The 20,592-nt window shown below is 35.7% G+C and overlaps 2 protein-coding genes across 4 annotated transcripts in view; one reads left to right on the top strand and one right to left on the bottom strand.

Moving 5' to 3' along the window:
- CLIC6 (CLIC family member 6) overlaps window positions 1-20,592 on the bottom strand; it is a 103,776-nt gene that overhangs the window by 33,323 nt on the left and 49,861 nt on the right. The gene's annotated exons all lie outside the window — the stretch shown is intronic.
- RCAN1 (regulator of calcineurin 1) overlaps window positions 1-20,592 on the top strand; it is a 30,211-nt gene that overhangs the window by 4,116 nt on the left and 5,503 nt on the right. The window contains exons 1-2 of one of the 3 annotated variants that reach the window (XM_026700548.2): window positions 15,107-15,433; window positions 19,628-19,801. The exons of 1 other annotated variant lie outside the window; for it this stretch is intronic. In XM_026700548.2, coding sequence (XP_026556333.1) covers window positions 15,347-15,433; window positions 19,628-19,801 — 261 coding nt within the window. In that variant the 5' untranslated portion in view covers window positions 15,107-15,346. Of the gene's footprint in view, window positions 1-15,106; window positions 15,434-19,627; window positions 19,802-20,592 lie in introns of those variants that run through there. One more of the 3 variants, XM_026700547.2, reaches the window with a different exon arrangement.

The following is a 20,592-nucleotide window of genomic DNA, read 5'->3' as shown; positions in this document are numbered from 1 at the left end:
TGCACTGGTTGAAGAGAGTGGAATGGAGAGAAATAGAATTGAGATGGTGAAGGGTGGAGAGAAATAAATAATATGGTGGCAGTTGAGGAAGCAATCTTGATGGTTTGACCCTTCAGACCCTATTACCTTGTCTTACATACAGGATGCCTATTTGGAATCTTGGGCTGTGGCTAGAGTTACTAAATGCAAGATCTAAAATAAATCTATAGTACGATCATCCATAACAGATGAGAGAATACATCTGGCTCATGGTACCCAAACTGGAGTAATAGGGATAATATTTCTGTTTGCAAAACCCGGTAAGCTCTCACCATTTGGACATTCAGAGATTGCCTTGATTTAATGAGATGAGGTGATAGAAGAAAGACAGTATTGCTGACCATAAACCCAAAATATATATGACTGGGCATAATTAAGAGCTTTACACCTTCACAGAAGTAGTAAGAGTGGCAGAATATCAATATGTTTCTGCAGTAATTTCATCCATAGATTGTTTAGAATTAATTCTAATTTTAGGGCTAAAAGTTGGCTGGTCAAAATATGTTGACAGTATGATTTTTTGTAGAGTCTTCTGATTTTGATTCAAACTTACTGTTAAAGAAAATAGGTTTTAGTTCTGCCACCATGGACTAAATCTCTTCCTACCCACTTTGTCAAAATTGTCACAGAAGTAGCAAGTTGAAGCTTTGGTGAACTGTTCTTTGTTAATGAGGGCAATGCCACCTTTCTGCAAGAGACCAGCTGTTATCCAGAGTAATTCTGGTGTGTTTCTTTTGGGGTAAAGGTGGTGGGACAGAATTGTATAGGGCTAGTTCGTATTCAGTCCTGGGTTTGCCTCTGACACTGTATTGGTTGCTCTTGTTGTAATGGATCTTGAATGAGATGAGTAACTAAGATGGAGATAATGGAAGCTCCATTACTGAAGCAGTGAGGGAAGATGCATTTTAAATCTACAACAAAGTGTTCAGAAGGAGCTCACAGAGACACCTCCCTAATTCTCAAGAATATAAAAAGAAGGCAGATTCTGGTTTTGTAGACACTTTCAGTAAAAGTAATTATAGCCTTCCTATGGAGTTGGTTTCCTAGTCTAACCTACCCGGTGGAACTGACATTAAGCTCTCATAGAATACAATCTTACAATACAATCGTAGTAGCTGCAAAATTAATGTATGTCCTTGTACATTGCAATTGGAGGCTATCAATGAGTTTGGGTTGCCTTGTCTGACCATTCACTTTGTATTCTTGCAATCTGGTGGTTAGCTATCTCCCCATCTGTCCTGCATAGCCACAGGAGCAATCTATTCAGGGGCTCTGGTAGATTACATTGGAAGTATCTCCTACCTTGCTTGGAGGTGGGAGATAGTTCCAATGAAACCTATTGGATCTCCTACATAGATTTCCCCTGTGGCTATCTAGGACAAATGGGGAGGAAGTCACTACCAGATTGCAACAACACAAGCGAGTGGTCAGACAAGCAGACTCAAACGCATTGGTAGCCTCACACTGCAGTGAAGAAGGACATAAAATTTTGCAGCTACTAAGAGTGTTGGACAAGCTGGCATAAAAGCAGCCAGGAAAGTGATTGAAACCTGGGAAATGGGCCCCTTGTCAGTCAATATGCTGTTGATTTACCACCAGCTTATCAAGTACTTAAGAGGTGAGGGCTTGGCAGCACAAGGAAACAATAGCCAACAACTTAATAGCCAGCCATCAACGCCTTAGCCAACATCTAAAAAGCCAGATACAGCAGGCACCATATAAATACCACACACAGAATAGCCCAGAGCACATACTCTGCTAGAAAGAAGTTCCCTGAAGATGGACTCTAGTATGAGTCCAAAAGCTCAGAAGACTAAACCTCTGATCCCAACCTGACAGGTCCTGCATATGATACCTCTTTTTGTGAGAGCACCATTGTTTACTGCTTGGCTTCTAGGTTCAATTAAAGATGCTAGCCCAATTCAAGTGAATTCTCTCGATTCAATGGGAAATAATAACACATCTTACAAGTGCTGCCCCAGGGAAAGTTGGCCAGAGTGAGCCTTGGAAATAAGCCACCTTGGTGAAGGCTCTCTTTATCATTTATCCTCAGAGACAAGTATGGCCTCATTCCTCTTGACATTTCAGAAGGAAATAGTTAAGACCTAGCTCTCCTGTGGAAGACTAATGGGTGTTTCAGCTGTGGAGGAGAATGAGTCTGCCCATTGTTGGCATCTATTTTATTTATTTTTATTTGTTTAAAAATATAGTTTTTGACAAGTGTTTGGGGGAATATTTTCAAATTATAATTAAAATAATAAGATGGAAATATTACAGAGAAATTATGAATGGAAAGGGGAAATGTTCACTTTTAAGTCTCTTGCTTTACATGTAAAATCTTTCCTTCCTTTATAATTTTTTCTTTCAAACTAATCTGTCTGCCAGGTTCCTCTTCTCTTTTACTTTTGCTTATGTCAATTTTATTGTATAGAGGTTAAAGGGATAATTGAGGAAGTTTGAAGAAATTCTCCAAAGCATCATTAACATACTTTGGATTCTTTCTTTTGCTTAAGGAAACAAGTTATTTATAGTTTTGCATTTTTTATGGTTCTAAGTTTCCATTTGAAGTTATAAGGAGATTATTCCACTTATTTCTTTGTACCAGCTAGTCTCCATTCTTTCAAGTATCACATAACATGTTAAAAGATCAGTGTGTAGATAGTGGATACAGTGAAGCTCTGTTCTCTAGGGAGACATTCCTTTAATGGCATTTAATAGAATGAATGCCAGGGATAGAATAACACTTTATTATTATTTTAATGGGAGTGCTATACATAAAATAATGAGATTATAAGTACTTTTCCTGAAATGGCAAATAAAGAATGAATATATATATGTGTGTGTGTGTGTGTGTTTTCTTAAGTTTTCGCGGGTACTTACATGTATGGCATTCAGCTTTGTTCAGGTATTTTCCCACGTCATTGTAGTTGTGCTTTTAAAGTTGTAGGACGTTTCGAGATGAGATTCTGCCGATATGTTATCTTACAACAATGACGTGGAAAATATCCGAACAAAGCTGAATGCTATAAATACATACATACATACATACATACATACATACATACATACATACATATTCTTTATTTGCCATTTCAGGAAAAGTACTTATAATATATATAATATATATTTGTTTTCTTAAGTTTTCAGGGGTACTTACATGTATGGTGTTCAGCTTTGTTCAGGTATTTTCCCACGTCATTGTAGTTGTGCTTTTAAAGTTGTAGCAACATTTCGGCAGAATCTCATCTGCCATCATCAGGCTTCTGTATAGTGTTCATCTGTGAGTCAGGCTTTTATAGTGGTTTCAGATTTAAATTTGGGGCAGCCTATTGCTGTGCCAGAATGATTTTTTTCTTCATCCTGATTGGTTGGGCGTCTTGGTCTGTGTTTATTGGTCTTGGAGTTTGCTGTGTTCTGCTTGATTGGTGTTTCTAATATCTTTTGTCTGTTTTGGGGCTCTTTTTGTATCTTGATTGGCTGGCAACATTGTATTCCTTTATTGGAGGCCTTTAATGCAGCTTGGCTCCGGGTAAATGGACGGCTATCATTTGTTAGGAAGCTAGGTTTCATCTGGGTGCCTGGTTGGGGTGTGTTTGAGCTGGAGGTATCAGGCGGGATCTGTTTGTGCCCAGGTGCTTGTCTGGCTAGTGATGTGGAGATTTTTTTGTTTGTGAGTGCAGGCTTCCAAATGATTGACAGTCTGGTGGAATCATCTCTTCTATTCATGCTTTCTGGTCTTTTTTCAATCTCTATGGCTTCTCTGATGATTCTGTGGCTGGGGTTTTCTATAGTGGCTAGGGTTTTGGTACCACTGAAGTTGATGCTATGACCTGTGGCTTCCATGTGTTGGACTAGTGAGGAAGTGTGTTCCAGCTTTTTGACTGCATTTTTGTGTTCATCCAGGCGGGTACTTATTCTTCTATTGGTCTGTCCAATGTATGTGGCCGGGCATGATGCACAGGGGACTTCGTATATGCCTTGGTTTTCCAGGTCAATTTTATCTTTGGGGTTTCTAAGGATGGCTGCTATTTTTCTGTCTGTTTTGAAGGCAGTCTTGATGTGATGTCTGTGTAGTATCTTACTGATTTTGTCTGTAGTACCTCTTATGTAGGGCATGACAGCTGTTCCATAGGTCTGTTCATCTTCTGGGTCTCCATTATGTCTCAGTGTGTTTTTGTGGATCAAGCCAGTGATTTTGGTTTTGTGGAAGCCGTTGGCTGTCAGTACTTTAGTCAAGGTGCATAGTTCAATCTTTATGTGTGTCTTGTCTGCCAGGTGTTTGGTTCTGGCAATTAGTGTTTTAGCCACGGAGTTTATCTGTGCTGGGTGATGTTGAGATTGGGCGTTGAGGTAGCAGTTGCTGTGTGTTTTCTTCTGGTATATGGTGTGTCCTAGTGGGCCATCTGTTTTTTTGTAGATTAGTACATCTAGGAATGGTAGTTGTTTGTTTCTGTTTCCATGGTGAACTTGATTTTGGGGTGTGTGCTGTTTAGGTGTGTTAGGAAATTGTTTAGGTTTTTTTTCCATGGGTCCAAATCACAAATGTGTCATCCATGTATCTTAACCATAGTTTGGGTTTGAGGATGGCATTGGCTGGGGCTCTGGATTCAAATTCTTCCGTGAACAGGTTTGCAATGACGGGTGACAGTGGTGATCCCATAGGGGCTCCTTCAATTTGTTTGTATCTTTGTCCTTTGTATATGAAATATGTGTTGGTTAAGCAGTGTTCTGCTAGTTTCATGAGGTGTTTAGCTGGTTGGTATTTATTTTTGATGATTTCAAGGGTCTCTTTTATCGGGACTTGAGTGAATAGTGAAACCACGTCAAAACTTACAAGCAGATCTTCTTGTTCCACGTGTAGATCTTTGATCATTTCCAAGAAGTGGTATGAGTTTTGTACATGTGAAGCTGCTGTTTCAGCATGGGGCTGTAGCTGTTTTGCTAAGTGTTTAGCTAGGTTTTGTAGTGGTGCTCCTCTGGAGCTGACTATGGGTCTGAGAGGTATGCCTTCTTTATATATATATATATGGTATTCAGCTTTGTTTGGGTATTTTCCCACATCATTATAGTTGTGCTTTTAAAGGTGTAGCAACATTTCGGCAGAATCTCATCTGCAATCATCAGGCACCCAGATGAAACCTAGCTTCCTAATAAATGTTAGCATCTGTTTACTCAGAGCCAAGCCACACTAAAAGCCTCCAATACAGGAAACACAATGTTGCCACCAATCAAGACAATAAAAGCTACAAAACAGACAGAAGATATTAGAAACACCAATCAAGCAGAACACAGCAAACTCCAAGACCAATAAACACAGACCAAGACTCTCAACCAATCAGGATGAAGAAAAAACCATTCTGGCACAGCAGTAGGCTAGCCCCAAATTTAAAACAGAAACGGCTGTGAAAATCTGACTCACAGATGAACACAATACCCGATGATGGCAGATGAGATTCTGCCGAAACGTTGCTACAACTTTAAAAGCACAACTATAATGACGTGGGAAAATACCCGAACAAAGCTGAAGAGGGGGTCTCTGGAATATTATGCTCCAGAAAAGCATGGGGTTTTCAAATTTACACAGTGTGGCAGAAGAGATCCAGAAGATATATATATATATATATATATATAAAGCAAAGCAAAATTTAACACTGTACCTGACCAAAACATGCATCTAGGCATGGCAAGTTCAAACTCTGTTCCTATAGAACTAAAGAAATAAACCAGAATTAGTTCTCCTTTAGCAGATTTCCAAATTTGTGTTAAAATATTTTCTTAAAGGACACAGAAGAAGCAATTGGCTGTGAGATATATTTATTTCATAATTGAATTATTTCTTTCAAACAATTCTTTATTTGCATATGAGAAATAAGGAATCAGCTAAAGCAAAACAATTCAAATTATATCTTCTCCCCATTCCAGAAGAGGAAAGCAAACATGCAAACTCATCAAACCAGCAACTCATGCAAAGTTCATTCCTACTTATATGCACAATATTACATTACAATGATAAAAACCATCTAAATGCAGACATTAGTAGAATTCAACAAGAACCAATTGTCTGACAGCCAATGCTCTGCTTGTTTTTGTTGTTTGTATTGCAATTGTACATCTATTTTAGAAGTAAATAGAAATCAACTGCAAACATAGGATTTGTAGCTATGATAGTATGAGAAGAAAGCTTTACAGCCTGGGAATGGATACAGGATCACTTGAAGCTCTTCTGACATAACTGGCACTGATTCTGTGATGCAAGCTTTAAAATTTGATCTGTATTTTGTAATTAAGAAACTATTTATAGAATTGGGTGTTTGTTTTAAGTAGCTACATGTTCCATTTCTATGGGAAAATATAGGGCAGAGATTGAAAAAACTAGTAAACTAAATAAACATGTAATTCTTCAAAATTAAAATTTTAAGTATTTAAAATTAATTTAGTAAATATACACTGCTGTTCTAGTGTATTTATATTAATGATTCTGTGCATCATGATGCTATCTTCTGGATATCTAATTTTAAGGCACTGCAGTACGTTTGGAGTATAAATATTTTTTTATTGGAAGTTCTAATAGGTTGGTATTGTTTTTAGTTATTTGTGACTGTTATTTGGAAATTTAAAAGAATAAATTATAATTTTTGTAGATAAATAATCTTTTATCTTTTAAATTCATTTCTGCCTAGTTAGAAGAATGGCAGCAAACTCATTTATTTCTAGCTTCTTAACATTTGTAATTAAAGGGACCTAAAATAAAATGTATATGAAAAGTGGTCCTAGTGATTATATTTTGCATTTTCTATTTTAAAAGGAAAGATATTAATGGATACTTTAAACAACATATATACATCTGGATAAAGAACCAAAGTAAAAAAATATGTAAGAATGTATCTTATTAGATTAATATTTGTTCTTCCATTGAAAATGGGAAATAATTATTAAAACAACTGAGAGTAAGACACTGAATTCTTTATGCTACTGAATCCATTTGCTAAACTATGTAAGAAAGACAATTGTTATTCAGCCCACAGTAATTATGCTTCATTGAATCTAGAACATACTAATAGGTCACCAATATAACCAATAGCAAAATATCAGTCACTTTCTCTCAGCCTAACACATCTTTAAAAGGTTGTTTTTGTGGGGAAAATAGGAGGAGGAAGATGTATTAATTATATTGATCTGCTTGAGTTACTTGTAAAATAATAAAGTCAGGACAAAAAGAAAATATAATAACAATAATTAACATCATCAAAAAACAATATCTGCCCATCCCAGATCTTTGGAAAGGACTCAATAGGTAGATAAAAATGCCAAATCCAGTCTAAACATCTGATTGTGCAACCAACCCAAATAGTAAGAATACTTTTCTGTACTATAACCTTACTCTATGTTAGTGATTGGACTTGTGGAAGCAATATAAAAATATACACAAAATTGTGTCACAAGTGTTGTTTATACGGCTTTTAAAAATTTTATTTAAAAGACAATATTTTTGCTAATACTGGTTGAGTCAACATGCACAATATTTGTATAATAATGAGGTGCTATCTTCTCAGGTGGGTGGTAGTCCTTGAAATCTGTTGTCTATTATTAACTGTTCATTGTATGCTATAAACTTAATCACTATTTTAATATGTGTTATTATTTGGGGGTGTTATAAAAATGTGAGATATAATAAAAATGAATACATTTAAAAGGTAAAGCCCCTGTAAAACTTACTTCAGCTCCTGCTGACTCTATGATATATCCATGTATTTTGCTTGGCAACAGTGCAAAGGTGATCTGCCCTCTCCCCCCCACCTTTTTTTTTAAAAAATGGGAATCCATGTGTATACACACACACATACATATACTCTTTCCTAATCAGGATTGCCCCATTATCTTTGATTCAAGTGCTACCCTGATACAATCCTGGTTTTTGAAATAATTTGAGTTTGGCTAGGTGTCAGGGTGCTACTATCTGTTGAAATAATTAGTGATGTGAATAAATGTTTAGTTATTTTTTTCCCCACTGTTATTTATAAGGTTAGTCTGTTTTAACAAATATTGGTATATGAAAGGCCTGGTGGGCTTGATATTTATGCTGGTCCCCTTCTAACAGACATACTAGTGTAAGCTAGATGCCTTTTTACAATATAATGTTTTAAAACTCTGTTACTCTGGAAGCCAAATAAACTAAGGCATTGTGTTTTTATATCAAGAGTGTAAAAACATGATTATATTCTCTGTAGCTAGCTAAAAACTGCAGGTGGGGAAGAAAAGAAAGTGATCTTTCTATAATGTGTTCACTTGAATTCATGAAGTATTCATCTCTGGAAATTTGCATAGATAAATTTCTGTTCACCTATATAGCTTAATACCTGAAGAAAGTTACAAGAGAAAATTTATTTATATATTTGTTAGATTTATATTACATTTTTGCTCAGAAGTTTGGGAATAAAACTCCCGCAGTAACAAACATTTGAGGTACATTGGGTTAAAATATAATGACTGGCTCAAAGTTTGTTGGCCAGCTTCCATGTTGCCTGTAGCTTGAACCTGGGTCTCCCTGGTGTCAGTCCAGTACCTAAAGCACTGTATCATGTTGGCTTTCCTTTTATTTTTCACACACAAAAAACGATGATAGCTACACATATTATCTCATGCAGAACCAATTCTTAGAACTATTATGTGCCACCCGGAGAGCTGTTAGTTTTTCACAGCTAGCCCAGAGTGAAACTAAATACAGAGGCAGGCAACCTGTAATCCTGTAATACCTGATTGCATTGTGTCACAGAAATTTAGCAATTCAGTGTATGTGTTTCTTCAGTACAACTTCTAGCTTTTTGTTATTGTTTATATTTTTTGTTAGGAGAAGTGAGTTTAAGATTGAGGAAGGAAATTGTTTTCTCATGAAAGCCTCCCATTCCATCCTGGAGAAAAAAATGGGCTGAAGAGTGATATCAAAGCATCACAGTACGATCTCTTTTGGCCTTCTAGAACAGGGGTCTCCAACCTTGGCAACTTTGCAACCTGTGGACCAACTCCCAGAGTTCCTCAGCCAGAGTTGAAGTCCACAAGTTATAAAGTTGCCAATGTTGGAGACCCCTGTTCTAGAAGATCAGGAAACCAAATTGGAATCCCCAGCCGTTCATGTATTACTCACCTTTCACATATGGTTTAAGAAATAGGATAGATTTTTGTATTCAAGCAAAGTGTAATGATTTGAAAAAAGTTATTTGTACACAATAGTTTATTAAATTAGTTTGTTTCAGTTAATCTGGTTAAAATGGTAAACTGATTTATCTTTATAAATGAAAGCAGAAGAGAGAATGTCCAAGCCAGGCTGATTCTCATTCTCAAACCAGAAAGGTGCAATTTTTTTCTCTAGTTATTGTTGGACTTCTGCGCCAATCATTCCCCGTCCTCAAACTGCCAAGCAATTAACAAGATCTGAAGGACCCCAGGCTGCCCATCCCTGCATTTAAACAATAGATTTATATTACATTCAGATGCAGCTGTTGTGTTAGTAAACCAATGGAATATACGTGATCCTTTTATCTAGAAACAATATGCCAGAGGCATGTTTACTGTTAAAAAATTGTGTTTATAACTGTTAGCCATGTGAACATAAAGTAGACATTGTTTATTTCAGTATATTATTTGCATCAATTGGGACTATGGGATTGAGAGGCACTACTGATAGTCACTCATGCCCTAGCCATCTTTTGTTTGGATTACTGCAATGGGCTCTGCATAGGGCTACTAAAGGCCCTTTGTAAATTACAAAATATTGACTCAGGAAATAAGGAATGTGTTCCAATATCCCCAGCAATGATTGTGCATCTTCAGGAATTGCATTGGCTGCCAGTCAGCTGCTAGTTGCAATTCAGGGTGCTAATTAGAAATATCAATATGTAAAAGGCAAAACATACATTACCACAAAAATTCACAATACATGTTGGAAAGAGTAGCTATTATGATGGGAATAATGCAGTCTCTGGTTAATACTTTGGAGAATTTGTAATTAGAAATACGACTCAAGTATAACTTGAATAGTCTTTAAGGAAATACTTCATGGTTTTTCCATAGAAAGAGCAGTTTGTGTGAGATTTCCAAGATGTCTGGAAACTGGAATATATTGTAAAGCACATACGGAAACTGATTTGCCGTTTGATTGTTATCAGGAAATAGACTTTCCTTAGTATTATGCCATTCATGTGATTCGTTTAAAAAGACTGTTCACAAGTTATTGGCTAATTTTCCAATTTATTATAATTTTCCAGCAATCCATTCTTGGGTGCAGCTTTCCATGCTTAAGTTTTTCCTCAAACAGGAAACTTTTATGAGCATAAAGGAAAGCACAAACAGGTTTGGTTGTTAATTAACCTAGGAAAATTGTGTGGAGCTATTTTTAAGAATGTGAGATCAATGGCAAACCACTTCCAAAAATCTTGCAAAAAACCCTGCATGGATTGCACCCTGCACTTAGCCACCAGAATCAAGACTGACTCTAAGACATACTTACACAACCCTCCTTTACAATTGACTTTATTCATTTTCATGAATCATATACATTCAGGTATATCTTGCCAAACTGTTTGGGGTTTACCAAACCCCAGAATACCTTAGTTGTTCCAAACTGCATATGAAGCAAAATGAAGATGGGATAGGTAGACCATGGTTGATGTATATGAATACTTTCTTTTCTCTTATCCCAAGCAATTCCCTAATTAGGTATCTTTGAGTCAGGCATAGCTTCTGGGACTGCATGTTTGCCATCTTAGTGCCATTGTTTAACGTCTATATCAAAATTGGGCCCCCAGTTGATTTTGAATTTTATTTTGGGAGATCAAATTGACCAATTATAAGGTACCGTATTTTTTGCACTATACCTAACTTTTGGGGAGGAAAACAAGAAAAAAACCTGCTTCCCAGCATCCATCCGCTATTCATCTGGCTAGTTTCCTTTCAGGAAACAGCAAATGGCCTGGTCAGCTTCAGCACGTTGTCACAGCCTGATTTATCATGAGCAGCTGATAGGCAGTTGGATTGGCCACCCAGAATATTGCCGATCAGCTGTTCCAGGCTGTGGGGGTTGTCACCGCCGGTGGTGGTGATGGTGATCAGCGGTGGTGATAGGCAGCGATCCCCACCGCATGGAATGGCCTGAAAATGGAGCACACGCAATGGGCCATATATTATGTTAAAGAAGGCCGATGTTTTGTTTTGAACTATTGTGGTTTGTTACCTCAGTTGTCGTCTTGTAAGATTAAATACTGTGAATACTTCTTGTTCTAGTGCAAAGTTTGTAAAATCTGGTTGGAGTCAAGTCTTTTTTTTCACGTTAGATTCATTCATTTTGGACTTTTCTATTGTGATATAAAAGGTTCCTAGCTTTTTATTTCCCTTTGTGGAATTGCTCTTAAGTGTAATTCAGTGGAAGAGCTGGTATAGAACAAAATTCAGGCTGTTCTGTGTTAGTTAAACTAGTTAGCTATTTCTTCCAGGCCATGTCCTCAGTGCTCTTTTAATCTTCACAGATTCTCTTTATTTTTTTATCCCAAGGACTATCTATCATTATTAATATTAATTTTGTAGGCTGTTTTGCTAATGCTGTCTTTTGGCAAGTACAGACAGCAGTAGTCTAGATGAAGGATTTTAATAATAATCATTGTGAAATTTTAGAAGCCACCAGTAAAACTGGCAGCTCACTTTTTCCAGGAACTAAAAGATGTGTAATCTTTTTAAGTAATCTTTTTTTGGGGAAAGGTATTTGTGGTTATGTAATTTGATATGCTGGATTTTTAAAAATTGTATTTGTTATGGTGGCTTCCAAATCAATTTAAAAATGTAAATAGCAGTAATAAAAATGTAACTATCAATCTACAACTAAGAATTAAAGAAATGCCACAGCACATTGTAATGCCATATAAAACTAGATTTGATAAGTAATCATATGGGAAACCACTTCAAAATCCCAGTTTTGAATCCCAGAGTTTCATAATAGAAGAAACATGTAAAAGTTGTATTTTAGGTTTGTGTGGTAAAGTTGATAAGATGCTGTTAAGCTTTGTATTATTCGTATAAAGTAAATTTGCAGCAGTTTTATTTCAAAATATTTTCAAAGATAACAGAGATTGATTTAATGTTGATTGTGATTTCTCATAATCTCAAAGTTAGTATAGTTTTGTAATAATTGAAATAGTTTTGTGTGCTTCATGGAGCTTTATGGAGGAGCTGGATCAGGAGAATAAATGGAACATGATTAATTATTTGCAATGTTTTTCCATGAAATTTATAGCTATTGCTTTTTAAATCTTCCTTCTCCCCCAAACAAAATCTAGAAAAAGTAACTTTCTATTAATATTCACAATTCAATTTTTGCTATTATTGAAACAGCATGCTAAATTCACAGAATAGTAAAAATTTAAAGCTTATAAAACCTGAAATAATAAATAATAAAGGATATTTGCTTGGTTTTGAAAGGTGTATTAAAGTGTGCACAAGGTTAGCTTCTTGGGAAAGCAGAGGACACAAAGCTGATGAGCCAAAGCTAAGAAAACTGTCACTTTCACCTGCACTACTATGTTTGAGATAATTCAGAGAAGAGGTCTTTATTAAAAAAGTAAATATGGAAAAACTAAACCTAAAAACTGTAAAGATTGTCACAATGTTCTTTTCTGATTTAAAATATAAATGTAATAAATAAAATGAAATGGCACTTCTGAATTTAGGATTAGGGTTGATTATTAGCTCGCATTTTCAATGAGCAGTAGCCCTGGTTTTAATGATTTTAACTACTAATTACAATCTGCTGGACAGGAAACAAGAAAGTGTAATTCAACCAAACTGCGACATTAAAAGAATGCCCAAATTAGATTTATTGCCCTCCATGTATAAATACATCAAAAATAAAACATACAGTCCACAAAAATGTTTATACCTTTCTTTGAAAGATAGATTTACAATTTTGTTAACTAACCGCTGCAAAACCTTTGTTAAGGTCAAATATAAATCCAAGATGGAGAAAAAAATTGCATTCCATAAAGTAATATGAATAAGGAAGTAAATATGTAATACAAATAGGGAAGTAATAGAAAAGAGAAGGAAAATGCAGAAACATAGATTTGGATCCAAGGGAGCTATTCTGCTTTTTAGTCCAGTGGAGCTTCCATAAAGTATAGTGTTTGTATATATTGGGATGAGTATAGAGAGGGAGAATAAATATTATTTTCTTAGCTCTCTAAGTAATTTGTAGCCATTTGTGGGGAAGCTTAATTTTTGTCATCAAATTAAATGAATGTTTACAATAAAGCTCAAAGTGTACAATGCAAAGATAATACTATTTGAAAGTAATTTCTCTTTCATTTTTGGTTTTAGGTTACTTTAATTCTGAAAATAGCATGCTATGACTATCTAATGAAACACAATTTCAAGTAATAGCTAGATTCTGTATTGCATGATTCCACTAATAACAATTGCCTTCTCCAAACCCAAAATGTGATATTCTCCATAGTAGATCAAAAGACTTATCAGCAAAAAGCTGCAAGGATAGTGAAATAAAATAGCTACTAACTAATGCAGTGGTGGCTAACCTTTTTGGGCTCCTGTGCCAAAAATTGTGTGTGCACTTGCGTGCGCGCATTTGCATGCCAGCACCAGAAGGCAATGCACTCTCCCCATGCCCCCTGCACATGCATACACAATCCCCCCTGCGACCCCCTTACCTGCACTGCGCCTCCCAGCTGATTTTTGGCCTATTTGAGGCCTTTTTTGGGCTCCCAGAGGCTTGACGAAAGCTTCTGCAGCCTTTGCAGACCAAAAAAATGGGCCCGTTTTGTCACTTCTGGTATTTCAGAAACACAGGAAGTGAAGAAACGGGCCTATTTTTCAGCCTGCAAAGGCTTTCCACAAGCCTCTGGGAGGCCAAAATTCAGCTGTGAGGTACACGCATGTGCAGTGAGGTAAGTTTGCCTGCGGTTCGCGTGCTGGCACAAATGGCTCTACATGCCACTTGTGGCATGCGTGCCATAGGTTTGCCATCACGGAGCTAATGGATCACAATCTAATGAGTAAAATTTCAAGTTATATATATTTATTTAGGCTTAATATAATAATAATAGGCAAGACGTTTTGGGTAAGAGTATTTCAATTTTGAGATGTTTCTACCTAAGAAAGCTTAGGTAGATTTTGTAATATTTAATAAGTTATTTGTAAGTGAATTTTTTTCCTTTTAGTAAGGCACATTTTTATAATTAGTCTACTTGATCAAGTACACCTTAAGATTGTGATTGTTTTTTCCTAAGTAAACTTGAGTAACAAGAATAGGGATGGAAAACGTTCTCAGAGAAACATGAATTAACATGTTTGGGTTTCAAGTGCAATGAATGTATGAGCATAAGTATCAGAAGTGTAGGAGGACAAAAATGTGGTACTGATATTTTCTAAGGCATTCATTTTAAAAGCTGTTACTTTTTTCTTAATCTTCATAAATGCTAAGATTTGTTTATCTAAATATGCCTCTAGAATTAACAGACCTGAAATTTAAACCGGCAAATTTGTTTCTCCAATAAGGTAACCTGTCCTGGCCAGTAACTTAAAAAGAAAAAATGAGCCTCTTAGCCACAAAACAGCCAGCATAACTCGAACTGATCCCCTCCACCCCCCAATAATTCATTTTAAAACTATCTCAGTCATGGAAAATACAATCTTAGGAGTGCTATATTTGTTTCATTAAGACCCGTGGGAGTGAATTCTGAGTAAACATATATAGGCTTTGACTCCATAGTGACTAAGATTTGTTCTTAGTTTTCCAAAGTCTTGAAATATTTCCTGCCAGCTAATTGCTGTTTATTGCAGCTAACCTTAGTCCTCAAATAGTAACTTTTTCCATCTTAAAATGGGTTGTCCTATTCAAGTGAAGAGTATGTTGTCTGAGTGCTAAATGGAGTTACTAGCAATGGAAACTATGCTGCAGGAGGAGTTGATAAAGCAGCTGCCTATGAAAACTTCAGCTGTTTTTTCCATACTCCAGAGCAAAGTTAATTAGCATAGGGAAAGTGACTAACATGCTTACGTCACCTCTTTCCAGCTGAAGCTTACATTTTGTCCCTGACAGCCTGAAACTTATGTGGCAGAACTTTGCTCAGGAATTTGCTGTCACATACAGGATACTCTAAAACTTGGGGTGTTGGGGTTTTTTGTGCTTGCCAAGGGGCTGGACTTAGTCTCTTTTATAAGCTGTCTTTCCAGTACTGAACTGCTTCTTCAAAAAGAGTTTTTCTTGGTCTTGTGCTGAGCTCCTGGCAATCTTTACAAGAAGGCAAAAATGCATTTCAGGAACTTTGATTACATTTTTGGTTCCTTGATTGCTTGTGTTGCAGACCACAAGATTTTCAGTCAACCTGAAATTAGGGTAAGACTTTTGGATGTAAAAAACTGCTTTAGAGAAAGGTTTATATTGCATACTGGGAAACGTGAGTGTGTTGAGAATATTGAATTGGTTAGAAAGTGAAGCAGAATAACAGATGCACTGTTCACATTTTAAGGTAGAGAAGCTTATGTTCCTTTGATGTTTTTGTGTGGTTTAGAAATTTCTCATGTTTTTAAATTGCAAGATCGTAAAGACTCATAAAATAGTTAACAAAATATTTTATTTGCAAGTTCTCAAGTATTTCGGGTAGAAGATAAAATCTTTAATGCTTCCATTGGTTATGCACACAATGCTTCTGAGTGTGCTGGGAATGCAACAATATTAGTTGGCACTGTACAAATAACTGGAACAGAAGAACTAAAGATTAACAGTCTTATCTGTCTTAAGAATTTCATGGGATATATTCTCATTAAATCATAGTTTGGTAGTCTACCAGTATTAAAAATTCTTCAACTTCCCAAATTCCAGCAGAAATGTACATTTATCTAGCGACATAAAAGTAAATGATGCTCTCTAATTATAACTGGAAGTATTTAGCATATACAAGAACAGTATTTTTGGAATTTAATCTTATTTTCATTAGGTTAGTATAATATTTTTAGTTGCTAATTTTTCCATATTTTATGTCATATTGTGTTTCATTTCCAATATTTTACTCTATGCTTTATTTGTTTTTCATTCCATTTATCTATTTCTACATTCCTTGGACCTCAAATAACTGTAGTTGTAAAGGAACAGCCTTGCATTTTCCTGAATGTTTTACTTTTTAAGGATTTCAAATTTTCATATAAATACTAAAATAATTATAATTCTAAAATAAAATAAAATAAAACAATTACAGTGATTATTTTAAGATGTAATTAAATAATAAAGTCTTCCATGCTAATAATTTTATTGTTGATTTGAATATTTTATTTATCAGCTATAATATTTTAAGAATCATAATAATTCAGTTAGTGGTTAATTTTTCAGGTTAGCTAAAGTGAGATAATTATGTTTTGCTCCTGCTGGTGAATAAAAAGTAAGATATAAAAACACTGTCTCCTTCTAAATTCCACTCCTAGTTCTTTCACCTTAAATTTTAAAGATAGCATCTATTTTTATTAATAGTGGAAACATAAATGTGGGTTGAGTATGTGCTTAACATTTCTAATGGCTGTTCCAATAGCAGTGCCTCAATAGGAAAGGCAGTTATTGGCAGATTTATGTACATGAAGGCAGACTAGTAAAAATATTTTTGGGAGGCCAGCAACTGTCGTATTTATGAAGTTCTTTTTAAATGCAGACTTTACTTCAGACATTGCAGCACTCAGTGTCCTCATTAAACTATATCAAGTTTTACCCTCCATCTTTACCCTACTCGTTTTGCATATTTCTTATATTGTCACATATGATTGGGATGTGCTATATAGTTTCTCTAGAGTTGCTCATACAACCAAAGCAGTATTAACCATCTTCTAGCAAGACCCATCCTACGGGACTGGCTATAGCTGCACAGCAAGCAAGAAGACGGACAATAAAACAGCATATAATTTTCATCCAAGGGATGACTAGGAAAGACAAAGAGTGAGCTACATGTTCTGATTTTGTAAGAAGCAGCTGTAGTTGATGCTGATTTTCCTGGAACAGGATGATGGTGACAGAAATATATCTGTTAAACATTTTTCATAGATCTGTTAAAGTCTATGTTAGTAACACATTCAGTATAGCTTAAGTTTTCTTTTATATATTATAATGCTGATGGCTATTTATATGGCTAACAATGTAGCTCATAGCTCAATTTTACATTTTAGTTACTGTTTTTGAAATAATTGTTCTTTGAACTGGATGATATAGGTAATATTTGCAGCCCTGCCAAATAGATAATCTTCCACAGGATATTGAGCAATAGTGTTGATAGTTGTGGTATGTAATAAAACCAATATATATGTTGCCTTATTGTTCCGTTCTTCTGGCCACCACAAGATTAAAAATTAAAATATTTCAATTCAATTCAATAGCTTGTTGGGGGATTTTTGCTGTTGTTGCTAACTCATGAAATAGCCTGTCTCTGTTCTGATATGTAAGAGCCATGGTGGCACAGTGGTTAGAATGCAGTACTGCAGGCTAACTCATTGCTCCCTCTAAGAATTTGATTCTGAGCAGCTCAAGGTTGACTCAGCCTTCCATCATTCCGAGGTCAGTAAAATGAGGACCCAGTTTGTTGAGGGCAATATGCTGACTCTGTACACCACTTAGGGCTGTAAAAGAACTGTGAAGCAGTATATAAGTCTTAAGTGCTACTGCTACTGCTATTGCTACTATGAATAACAAAATTGGAGGATTCCTCCCAGTGATTCTGAATTTGATTTGTTCCCTTCCCTGCAACTGTAACAGTTTAAAAACAAACAAAGATATGTCATGCATGAGTTGTAGAGTCACTGGTTTACAAGGAAAGGAGTAGGCAATTTTCAGTCTTTTCTCTGCATTCTGGTTAAGTTTGTATGTAATACCCCCTATCTGGTCAATGTTCATGTATAATTAGAATGGAAACCTGCCACTGGGGGTGCCTATATTTCTATATAGAAATAAAGGATGCCTTTACCTAGTTAAAAACAAATAAAGATGTGTTCAGTTTAGTACTGATCACAAATCTTCTTAAGAGAAAACAAAGTAGGGAAACATGCAGAATGTGGCTTCTTGGATTCTTTTTGGTCCTTCTTCTATACACCATCCATATATGTTTCTGCTTTTTTGTTGTGTCTGCTGTTTTTGCCTATGTGTGCACTGAAAACCACAGGAGAGGGAGCATAGGCTCTGAGTCATGCGACCGGAAGGGAGAGAGGGGAACTTAGAAGAGGGCAGTCACAAAATTTTGAGCTGCTCCTCAGTTGCCCCTCCCAGAGGATTGTAGTGTAACTTTTTCTTTTTTGCCACCCAAACTGAGTCTATCTTGAGAACATGGCTCTTCTTTGCACTAATATACATAGCAAGGGGAATTTGGGGTAATGCTACTAGACATACAAGCTGGTGGGGGAGGGGGGAATTAATCTTCCTGGGGGCACTTGCAAGCTGACACATAAGCATTGGGAAGTAAAGTATAGAAGAAGACAGGAGGGGTTTTTCTTTTATTTTTTATTTCTTTTGATTTGTCAATCGCTTACAAGATAATAGATATAGGTATATACATAGTTATGAATACATAACTATGAAATGGGTACATATAAGAAAAATAAAAGAAACAATAGGACAGGGACAGTAGGCACGTTGGTGCGCTTATGCATGCCCCCTACAGACCTCTTAGGAAAGGGGTGAGGTCAATAGTAGACAGTCTAAAGTTAAAGTTTTTGGGGTTTGCGGAAGAAACCACAAGTCAGGTAGAGTATTCCAGACATTGACCACTCTGCTGAAGTCGTATTTCCTGCAATCAGGTGCGGTTAACCTTGAGTTTGTATCTGTTGTGTGCTCTTGTGTTGTTATGGTTGAAGCTGAAGTATTCATTGACAGGTAAGTCATTGCAATGCATGATTTTATATACCATACTTAGATCAGACTGAAGACGGCATAATTCAAGGTTTTCTAGGTCTAGAATTTCAAGTCTGGTGGCATAAGGTATTCTACAACGAGTAGAGGAGTGGAGAACTCTTCTTGTGAAATCTTTCTGGATTTTCTCAACTGTGCTAATATCAGATACATAATGTGGGTTCCAGATTGATGAACTGTATTCAAGTATTGGTCTAGCAAATGTTTTGTATTCTCTAATTAGTAGTGTGATATTACCAGAGAAAAAGCTACGTAGGATTAGTAGGTTTTAGGTTCTGCAAGAGATGTTGACAGTGAGAGAGACAACTGGTCTATTAAATTTGTTTTTATCTGGATTTATATTTAACTAACGTACAATGCAGTTAAATAAATGTAGTTATTAACCATTTTTTCTTAACAATTGCATTAAAAATTCAGTAACAACCATTGGGCAAGGTCTTAGTAGCTGTACTCAAAAACTTTAGAGGCATAGGAGCCCAAGTATGCAGAAAATGTGCTTGTGTTTTTTTTGGGGGGGGGGTTGTAGATTATTTATGAATTGTATTTAATTCAGAATGTGAAACTCTTGAAATACTTCTATCTTTGTTTATAGATCAATAAACAATAGGCAGGAATGCTATATTCTTGTTAACTGTTCACATATTTATTTTTCAGGCCAGATTTGAAGCTCTGTTTAAAACATATGACAAAGATGTCACCTTTCATTATTTCAAGAGTTTTAAAAGAATAAGGCTGAACTTCAGCAATCCTTTATCAGCAGCTGAGGTTAAAATTCAGTTGCACAAGACAGAATTTCTTGGAAAGGAAATTAAACTATATTTTGCTCAGGTAAGACAAGGTAATCTAACCAGTTATATTTTAATAGCTTTTTAAACAGTTCTTATATTTTTATTTTCTGCTTAGTTTCCCGTTCCTCTACTGTACTGGTTAGAATACATCATACCTTTCCTTTGCAATATATGAGCTAGAAATCAGTGAAACTTACATTATTTATAACTAAATTTCACTTATTTCTATCTATTGCATGCATCTATATCATATGTACAGTTTATTTAATTAGCTGATATTTTAAAATATTCAGAGATACTTCAGAAAAAAGGCACATGTTGCGTGGTCGGCTATTCCAAAAAGCTTTTCCACTTACCTATTGATTCTCTAGTGATATTAATAGAGACTTTTGTAAGTAGAGCTTCCAAACCAGAACTAAACTCTGTGTAGATTTGATGTTTGGCCTCCTACTTCAGGAAATGAAATAAAAGTTGGCCATTAAAAATTACTTAATAAATTATAGATTCTGGGAGACGCAGAATTATCACAGTTCATCCCTAAGTGTCTCTCTCTCTTTCTCTCTCCCTCCCTCTCTTTCTCCCTCCCTTTCTGCAGTTCAGCTATAAAAGTTTCCATGAAATGTCTAAAAATATAGGAAAATTGAACTTGATGTCATCAGAGTATTATTTTCCTTTCTCCATCTCAGGATTTAAATTAGGACATAAGTATACCTGAATGTTTTAGTTTATATTGGCTACTTAACACATATTCTTTAGGTGACACAAGCAATAAAGTAATAAAATCAATATTAAAAGAAAAGAAAACGGCAATAAATAAAAATAAATTATATG

The sequence above is a fragment of the Pseudonaja textilis genome, chromosome 7, assembly GCF_049901715.1.
Source record: "Pseudonaja textilis isolate UNSWEBS1 chromosome 7, rPseTex1.2, whole genome shotgun sequence".
In the NCBI taxonomy this organism is placed as follows: Eukaryota; Metazoa; Chordata; class Lepidosauria; order Squamata; family Elapidae; genus Pseudonaja; species Pseudonaja textilis.
Note: the sequence above shows the minus strand (reverse complement) of the source record. Positions and strands in the feature narration are given on the sequence as shown.